Source organism: Artibeus jamaicensis, unplaced genomic scaffold (genome assembly GCF_021234435.1).
Source record: "Artibeus jamaicensis isolate MK-2021 breed Jamaican fruit bat unplaced genomic scaffold, CSHL_Jam_final contig_1015, whole genome shotgun sequence".
Lineage (NCBI taxonomy): Eukaryota > Metazoa > Chordata > Mammalia > Chiroptera > Phyllostomidae > Artibeus > Artibeus jamaicensis.
In genome coordinates this window covers 8077663-8087038 of record NW_026521194.1, presented here as the reverse complement: position 1 = coordinate 8087038, position 9376 = coordinate 8077663, and the positions used below count along the sequence as shown (strand labels likewise).

At 49.7% G+C, this 9376-nt stretch overlaps 1 protein-coding gene across 1 annotated transcript; it reads right to left on the bottom strand.

Moving 5' to 3' along the window:
- Positions 1–2515: 2515 nt before the first annotated feature.
- Positions 2516–8166, bottom strand: RESP18 (regulated endocrine specific protein 18). The gene is made up of 6 exons (XM_053671607.1): positions 8043–8166; positions 6093–6197; positions 4584–4711; positions 4100–4189; positions 3877–3955; positions 2516–2526 (listed from the first exon to the last, which is right to left on the bottom strand). Exons 1-6 carry the CDS (start codon positions 8164–8166, stop codon positions 2516–2518), a joined length of 537 nt encoding a protein of 178 aa, XP_053527582.1.
- Between the last annotated feature and the right edge of the window lie 1210 nt (positions 8167–9376).

The following is a 9376-nucleotide window of genomic DNA, read 5'->3' as shown; positions in this document are numbered from 1 at the left end:
GGGTGGTGACGTCTCCACCTTCGGCTCTGACGCAAACGCTCATTTGCGTCACACATGGCGTAAGAGCTCAGTCCGAGTGTGGGAGCTCCCCGCTCTCCAGCCCTCGCCCACCACACAGTGTGCTCCTCCCCAGAATTCCCACTCGGCCCTACTCGGTTTGACGTATGCTTTCCCCGAGCGCCACCACCTCTATCACCCAGTGACAGCGTTGATGAAAAGGCTATAGTTGGGTGGGGACCGGGAAAGATACGTGAGTGGAGTAGTAAAAACCCTAAGATGAGAAGCAGAAAAGAGAACAGAACAGGTGCTCTTACGCATCTACATTAAGAGCGGAAATGGTTCTGCGTACGTGCCTGATCTCAGTTCTCCCAACGCCACCTACTGAGGTTATGACTTGGGGCAAGTTGCTTACCCTCTCGGCGCTCAAATTTCCTGGTGTGCAGAGTGGAGGGGATAATGGCTCCTAAATCACAGGGTGCTGGTGAGGATTACGGGAATCAAACGCATGGGGGTCCCTTGGAGCAATGATTGCACTGTCGTTTACTAGACAATCGATGAATACTTGCTTTTGCTTTTAGCCTTGACTCTCCCTTCTTTTGCCCTCGTCCACCTCGAGCCTATCAAAAAATCTTGCAGTCTGCCTGCAAAATGCTCTCTCCCCTTGGTCCACGTCTCTCCATACTCATTAACCTGTCTAAACCACTGCGCTCTTTCCTCAGGACTATGGTGGTAATAAACCAGCTAGTGCTTGGCTTCCTCTGTTGTCACCCAATGAGCCAGAAAGTGCGCTCTCTAAACTTCACATTTCATCACTTTACTGTCTTCTCAGTAAAAGTTTTCCAAAATACAAAAAATGATAGTAGTGCATAGTAGCTCTAAGGAAGAGCTTATAGATTTTCTTAGAGTATCGAACGTACCGTATTTTACTTTATTTTTAGCACTTTTGTTTCCTCTTTAAGAAATTGTTTACAGCCATTAGGACATGAAGTTATTGTCTTATACTCTCCTTCAAATGCTTCATCCACAGATTTGCAGAGTAGGAGTTCAGAGAAATGAAGTGCGACCGACCATCAAATGGCTTAAAGTAATGAAATAAGTGTCATTGTTTAACTCTTCACATTGATCTATAATCCACCTGGATCCTGTTAGTGTGTATGTTTTAAGTGACGGACATAAGTGACTTTTCACCTACAGGGTTACCAAATGGTTCCTGAACCATTTATTGGAAAGATTACCCTCTGCTCTGCCATCTTCTTTAAGAAACGCCCACACCACGTGTCTGTCCCTGGCCCTTTGTTTCATGGACCTTCCATCCATCCTTCCATCAATACCACACTTTTTAAATGACTAGTTTCATACTAAGTCTTCATATCAGGTGGAGCAAAGGATGCCAACTTCTTTTCAAAAATAATTTTTATTTTATTCACTCTTCACATTGTTGACAGGTTCATAGTTATTTATTATATTATAACATACCTGGTAAAGTGTACAAACTTGTTTATAGTGATAGAGCGATCATTAGTAGATGTTTACAACTCCGTGACCTCTTAGAGACACTGAATGCTAATACCTGCCTGTTGGCTTACCCCTGTGAATGTCTGATCAGTGAGTCTGATCACTTCAAGGAGTATAAAGCTCTGCAAATCGGATATTCCAGTGTTCGGTTGGGCTGAGCATGGGGGCAGGATTACCCACTCCTTTCAAGATTTTTTTTCTTTTATTTATTCTAGATAGAGGGAAAGGGAGGGAGGGAGAGAAATATCAATGCAAGATAGAAACATCGATCAGTTGCCTCCTGCAGGCACACTGACCAGGGACCAAACCCTCACCCCAGGCCTGTGTCCTGATGGGGAATCAAACCCAAGACCTCCTGGTCTATGGGGTGACACCCAACCAACTGAACCACATGGGCCAGGGCCCTGTTCCCTTTTAAAACTGTAAGCTACAAGGAACTAACTGGCAAGAGCCAATAAAAAAAACAGTTAATGTGTGTACACTTTGTAGCACTTCTCTGTTGATTACTGGGAGCAGGATGAGTGGGAGAGCCCCAGCAAGAGCTGTCATGCCGAAGGTGAAGACGCATAAAACAGCAGGGTGCAGGCCTGTGTGACATGGCAGGGTGGGCAACTAGGCCACCGGATGTAGCTGGGTGACCGTGGGGAGGCTGACCTTCCAGCTGGAGTCCCACCCTCACTTTTCCACTTCAGGACTAGTCATGGGGAGGAAAACAAGACAGAGACCAGCCTCCGTCAGCACCGAGGGGCTGTGCTCTCCATCTCCACCCCTTCTCTGGTCCCCCTTCTCTCACTTCGGAGGTCCTGGCCAGGTCCAGACCCCGCCCGTCCTGCCTCAAGACAAGTCACAGGAAGAGTTGGCATGAGAATCCACTGTAATGACCCAGATTTGGGTCATCTGAGAACTGGCCCCCAGAGGACAATGGGGAGGGCACTGGGCCAGAGGACTTTCACACAGGTCTCGATCAGCGACAAGGTTGCGTCCCACAGTGGAGGGTGGCTCAGAGAAGCCCTAAAATGAGAAGAAACAAAGGACTGGAGTCAGTATGAGGTGAGGCGGCCCCTTCCTCTTCTACTCTTCTTCTCCACGTGCTTCCATTTCAGCCTGATTGAGTAAGCCCGTAGTGACTCAGCCCACCACTCACCTGTCCCCTTGGCTTCCACATATAGTTCACCCTCCCCCCTGCGATTTTCCCCTTGGGCTCAGGGTTGGAAAGAATGACAGCACCTTGTTTGCATTTGCAGAAGCACCATGGTAACCGGTCCCTCCCTGGTAGGTCTGTCACTTAGCTGAGTGCATTGACCCAGCAACCAATCCAGGCTTAGAAAGCCCAAGTGCCACCTTACAGGAATGGGAACCAAGGGAACCGGTTTCCTAGGAGAGCCCGGAAGCCCCCTGAGGTGCAGGCTGCCTCAGGATGGAGTGCGTGGCCAGCCGGGGGCGCTAGTTCCACTGCCACCACCCCAGTCCAGGTCAACTCAAGTCTCCCCAGGATCAGGATGGTGGCTCCTTCCAGGCTTTTTAGTTTTTATTCTTGCTCTTCACAATCCATTCCTTAACATCACTAGAGTGGCCTTTTGATAAACTCATCCGTCACATTATGAAATCCCCTTCCTTAAAATTTCCCAGTTAACTTGCCACTACACTTAGAATAAAATCCAAGTTTTTTTTTACCAGGATCCATGAGGCCCTGCATGGTCAGTCCTGGGCTTGCTTCTCCAACCTAATCTTCCACCCCTGGATTCTCTCACTGCTCCTTGAACCGGTCACAGTGTCCTTGTCACAGAACACTTGTCATTGCAGTGCTTTCCGTCTGAGAGGCCCTCCCTTCATATCTTTCTCTGGCTGCCACCTTCTCATAATCGAGGCTTCAGTCCCCCTCCCCCCACCAGACTTTGGTCAACATGGAGGAGCCCGATGTTCGGAACAGCCCAACCCCTACTGTGGTCCCAGAGAGGAAAGGCAGGGGCTGCAGGGGCCACAGGGGAAAGGGCTGCGTCCAGAGCTGCCTCTGCCCGGAACCTGCTATGCAACTTTGAGCGAGTCCCTTGACCAGCCTGCACTCTAATGTCCCCTGTAGAAAGATAGAAAGGAGTACTGGATGGGTGTTTCCAGTCTAGATTTTGAAGAGTTCAAGCATCTCAAGGAGACATCCCTGAACTTTACCAGCTGACTAGCTCAGGTCACAGAGTAGAGCAGGGTAGGGGTGTGAGTGTGTGCGTGTTTTGAATGTGAAGGCCTCCGGGCTACCTCTCCCACTTATCTAAAGGAGCTTTGCTACCACTTGCTATAAACACGGAGTGCATGGAGAAAAGGAAAAATTTTTACTTAATTTTGAAAACTCTGCAGCTCCATGCTTACACTTGATCCTACAGACCATTTCATTCTTGGAGGCTCCCAGCACCTGCCTCCCAAACTCAGACAGATACCCACAGGTGGTCTGTAGGAGAGAAAGGGAAGGGTACGCTTCAGCTGGGAAAGGAAAGATCTTTCCTTGGGCTTGTCCATTCATGCCTCCATACTCATTCCCTTCTTCATGCCTGGCCCCCTCATTTAAACAGGCCCTTGGGGGTCCCAATCTCACCTTGACAGGGTTGGCCACCTGTTGTTGCAAGGCCTTCGAAACCATTTTGGAGGTAAAGCACTGAACCCTGGTCACCTGGACCATTGGGCTCTGGGAGGAGGGAAGCCGGGAGTCAAGAAGGAGACAGAAAGGGTGGCAGGGCTCCAGAGGAAAAGAGAAGGGACGCAAAATCAGGGATTTAAAATTCTTAAGAAGACATATAAGTCTCACCTTGGGGAATAGGAGTCAAAGTTTCTCCTCTTGCTTACCCCTAGAAGAGACAGAAATGACCAATGGGACCGAGACTTGCTAACATCCACCCCCTCTCCCTTGGCAGGTATCACTAATGGTTCATGGAGCTGTTCCTGGCAGATCTCAGAGAGGACTTCCGAATTGTTCTCACTGCATTTCTGGCAGCTCTTACCTGTAGTGTTAATACTAATTCCCTCCCAGCTCAGTCTGTCTGCCAGACAGCATGGCCTGACCATGGCCTCATGTACCTCACCCCAGAGGTTTTGGTGGGAAAGGATGTCTGCCCATCCCTCAGACAGACATCTTGGGGATGGAGTCGGCTGATGTGTCCCATCTTCTGGGTCATCACCTCCTGGGTGATGTCACCCTTCCGGAACAAACCTTCAAAGTGAAAGGATGGAGTGAATTGACACTTGGGACACTCTAGCCCACTCCAGGGGCCCGGTGAGATCAACACTCCTCTCTCCCTTAAGCAGGTGAACAATCACCATTTGTGGACAGAATTAAATGAGATAGTATTCAACAATTGCTTAGTATAATGCCTGGCATGTAATAATATTCCATTAGGATTAGTGTTATATTCTCTTTGCTGATTCCTTTGATGCTATCCTGAGGATTAAATGAGATTAGCAAGGTAAAGAGCCCTTACAAAATTCTTAAGGCAGTGATTCCCAAATGTTAGTGTGCATCAGAATCACCTACAAGAGTTTCTGATTCAGTAGGTCTGGATGAAGCTCAAGAATTAGCAATTTTTCTTTTGTGCCTTGAATGATGCGGCTCTGTGGGTTGGGCTTCATCCTGCAGACCAAGGGGTTGCTGGTTCTAATCCTGGTCAGAGCATATGCTTGGGTTGCAGGCCAGGTCCCCAGCTGGCAGTGTGCAAGAGGCAACCAATCAATTGATGTTTCTGTCACACATTAATGTTTCTCTCCCTCCCTTCCTCTCCCTAAAAAAATAAAATAAAATCTTTTTAAAGAATTAAAAATAGTTAGCATTTTAAACAAGCTCCTTGATGATGCTGATGCTGCTGGTCCTAGGATGCACTTTGAGAACCACCGCTCTAAGGCATTACACATATATTAGACACCCGTAGTAGTAGTAACATGAACTCAAGGCAGATTTCTCATGTGATCCTCCTCCATTCATGAAACTCTGCTCTAAGGAACAGTCAGACATCTGTCTCCAAGAGACTCTCCACTCCCTTTCACTCCTCACATCTATTTGTCATACAATTTGCTCTTCTTCCCACTCAGACATGGGGGTAGATATGTGTTTTCCATGCTGAGAACTTAAGGATTCCTGGTTCTAGAAAAACCAAAATAGGGTCAGGGGTTGGGACTAGTTTGAAGGAGTTAGATCAGAGGTGTCAAACTCATTTTCACCAGGGACCGCATCAGCCTTGCAGTTGCTTTCAAAGGGCTGAAATAACTTCAGGACTGTATAAATATAACTACTCCTTAACTGTTAAGGAGTTGAAGTTATATTTGGCCCTTTGAAGGCAACATAACTGTTAGATGATGACTTATTTCAGGGACTTCTGCTAGAAACCTCTGCTGGGCTCTTCCCAAGAGTGTCAAGAGCAAACATTCATCCATCTCCACTCCCACTCCATTGTCCACCTTCTCCAGGAAGTGAGCACAACAGGAAAGCTTCAAGTAGAGACATCTGAAGAAGGAAGCTTGTCCTCAGATCAGCCTCCCACTATCCCCACTGCCCTCATGTCTGGCCATGCCCCAGCCTCTGTTGTCCAGGTCTTCCTCACCTTGGGGCATAATCTGCTGAAGTACAACTTGCAAGTATTGGGAGACTGGGGTGGGAAATCCTTGGAAGGGCCAGAGCTGCCCCACTCCCACTTGGCCCTGACCATCTCAAGGCAAAAATGGCATCAGCAAGGAGCTTGGCCAGGAGCTTGCCACGTTCCAGTTGAAAAAAAAAAAGAGCAGCTTCCTCCCACTATGATACCTGAGTTCCCTGGTCTCTCTCCCTCTCGCCAGATCCCTTCCTCCGTTCAAATATTGCTTCTTTTCATTTTCCCGTACCTCTGCAGCCCCTGCACCTCATTCACCTTTGGTACCAACTTCCAGGTACGAACAAAGTTTACAGGCCAAGAATAGCCTGTAGCCTGTGGAGGTTGAGGTGAGGGGAGACTCAGACAGCTACACACATAGAATGCACAATCCGGTGAACAGGTGGGGCGTGGGCAGCAGGTGAACCGATCTTGGGGTAGGCTTTGAGGCCTGAAGGGGATTAGAGAGAAGGCCTGAAATCCTTAAAGCAGGACTGCATAGGGTTTTAGTGTCTGGATCCCTGTCCTGACAGCCACAGTGACAGCCACAGTTAGCCCAACTGTGCACAGGGAAAGGACAGGGGGTGGGAGAGGACAGTCCCTAATGCTATACACACCACTTTTCTTTTCATTTATTTATTTGTAGAGAGAGTGGAATGGAGGGAGAGAGGGAAACATCAATGTGTGGTTGCCCCTCATGTGCCCCCTACTGGGGACCTGGCCCACAACCCAGGCATGTGCCCTGACTGGGAATCGAACCAGCTGCCCTTTGGTTCAATCCACTGAGCCACACCACCCAGGGCTGTACACACACACCTTTCTTATTCCAGTTAGATGTGGTACGGTTGGTGGAGAGTCCGTTTTTTTCCATAGCTGAATTACCATGCGTCGTTAGGGACCAGCTTTAAGAAAAGGGAATTCTCCTTCCCAAATGGATCCCAATTTCCTGGCTTTAGAAAGGAGCAGAAATTCCAGCACCCTACTGAGAAGGAGAAGCATTTCTGGAAGGGAGGATCATTCCTTGAGACATTGCTCCCAGGACTGATAGGAAAAGAGGTGACTAGGACACCCGCGGTCAGACCCACGGGATGCCAGGCGCCATTCGTGGTGCTGAGCGGTGGCCGAAGCCTGGCATAGAAGAGGCTCTGGGTGGTTCAGAGCGCGAGGTATTTCCACAAAGCTTGACCATCTCCACGCTCGCCCCTGCGTTCGCCCTCTCCTGTCATCGCCACTGGGCCTCCTCTCACAGCTCTTCCCGAGTCCTCTGGTTTGGCCTCTAAACCCAGGAATCGGGAGAGAGACCTGGCGTCAGACCGGAGTTGGGCGTCTTCCCGCGCCAGGCGCAGAACCCCCGAGTCTGCGCGGTTGGCCTCCGGCCGCTCGGACCTGCGTCTGCGCGGGTCCACCGGGCTGGCGCAGAGCCGAGCCAGAGGAAAAGGAAAACCCTTTCCCCTTGCATCCGCTCCCACTCTACCCTAGCCCTCCCGCTTCTTAACAGTCACCAGATTGCTCACGCCAGGCTCTGAGGGCTTGGGAAGAAGCCCCGGCTCCTCTCTCGGCCCAAATTCTCTCCCAAGCCAGGACCCCGATACCCGCGGCCCCGACTCCTGTACCCCGAGATCCTGGTCCCCTTGCCCTTCCCTCAGTTTGGGCACCTCTTCCCTGGCCATGTGGCGCGTCTGGCTTTTCCTGTGGTCGCCTAGGTCCCTTGGCCCATTTTCCTGTCCTCCTCCAGAATCTCCAGTTCTTTTAGGTCTAGATCCCCCATGCGGAGCGCCACCCCAGGCCTGCGCCTCTTTTTACATTTATCTTTTTTCACGCCCCCACTTTCTTTTCCTCCACTGTGTCTAACCTTGAGGTGCCCTGACTCACTTCTTTCAGGAACGTTCTCTGGACCTGCCCTCACCCCCCAGGTTTCCTTCTGACCGTGGCCACTGAGGTCTCTGCAGCCCCCCAGGTGGCTCTTCAGCAGCAGGAAGCAAAGGAGCAGGTGGAGCCCCCGCCAGCGTCCCCCCCCCCCCCAGCTCCCGGGCCCCAGGGGGGGCCACATCCTCCCATGCTCCGCGCTCTGGTTCCTCACCTAAGTCTCAGCGAAGGAGGGGACCGCGGCGGGAGAGGCTAAGCAGGGATGATGGGGTTCAGAAATCTCAGCTCCCCACTTGCGGGATTGATCTGCACATTCCTCTCCTGGCAGCTCGGCCAATCGCCGGCGGGCCCTGCCGCTGCAGAGGCCTACCCAGCTCCTTCCGTTTGAGGGCCCCATCCCCAGGCGCCGGCTCCTGTTTTGTGTAGGCCATGTCCCAAGGACTACCTACCGCCTCTGCTCCAGTTCCAGGGTTGGAGAAACGGATTGCACCTAAGATGTGAGTGCAAATTGTGTCTACCTCTAAGGTTGTTGTGAGGGTTAAATACGAACAAGGACTGGACGGTAGGCAGTGTATTTAGTCAGCTTCTATTTTCCCTGACGCTCACTTTACCTTCGCCCACCTAACGGCCTTCAGCATACATGGATTTGACCTGCAACATATACTGCACATCCATGCACTTCTGCTCACACCCCTGCCATCACCCTGGTTCAAACCACTGTACTCTTTTTGCACTAGAGCTATTGCAATAACTAACCAGTAACAAACTAACTAATCTCATTTCCACTCTCGTTTAGTTATAGGTTAGTGTGGGAGCCTTCTAAACCCCAGACTGGCATTTAAATATTTTGTTTCTTAAGTTTAAATTTTTTATTATGAAAATTTTCAGGATTAAAAAAATGAATGCCTGTATACCTACCACCCAGACTAACAATTATTAAGATTTGTTCACAATTGCTCCTTTCTCTTGATAAAGTATTTAAAAATGATTTACAAACATCATAACATTTCACTCCTAAATAATTCAGTACACATCTCTTAGAATTCAGAGTGGTTTCCCTACTTAACCACAATACCATTATGCCATCTGTATAATGGCCCGGGAAGATGTTCACACCTGAATCCCTAAAGGAGATGACATTGCAGGAGTGATTAACCTTAGAGGGGATTAACCTCAGATGAGGAGATGATCCCAGGTTTTCAGGTGTGCCCAAAGTAATAAAAAGCACCTTCATAAGATAGAAATAAGGTCAAAGGCAGTGGTGGGAGATAATGACATTGGAAACAAGAGGTTGGGGCAATGCAAGAAAGGAGCCCCAAGCCAAGGAATACAAACAGCCTCCAGAAGCTGGAACGCGCACACACACACACACACACACACACACACACACACAC

Bases quoted from the DNA above. Each gene is read 5' to 3' on its own strand.
- RESP18 (XM_053671607.1), bottom strand. From the start codon at position 8,166: ATGTGGCCCCCCCTGGGGCCCGGGAGCTGGGGGGGGGGGGGACGCTGG. The intron at 4,712-6,092 runs GTGAGGAAGACC...TTCACTTTGAAG, and splicing joins TCAGCAGATTATGCCCCAAG to GTTTGTTCCGGAAGGGTGAC. The intron at 4,190-4,583 runs GTGAGGTACATG...CCCTCCTCCCAG, and splicing joins TTCCCACCAAAACCTCTGGG to AGCCCAATGGTCCAGGTGAC.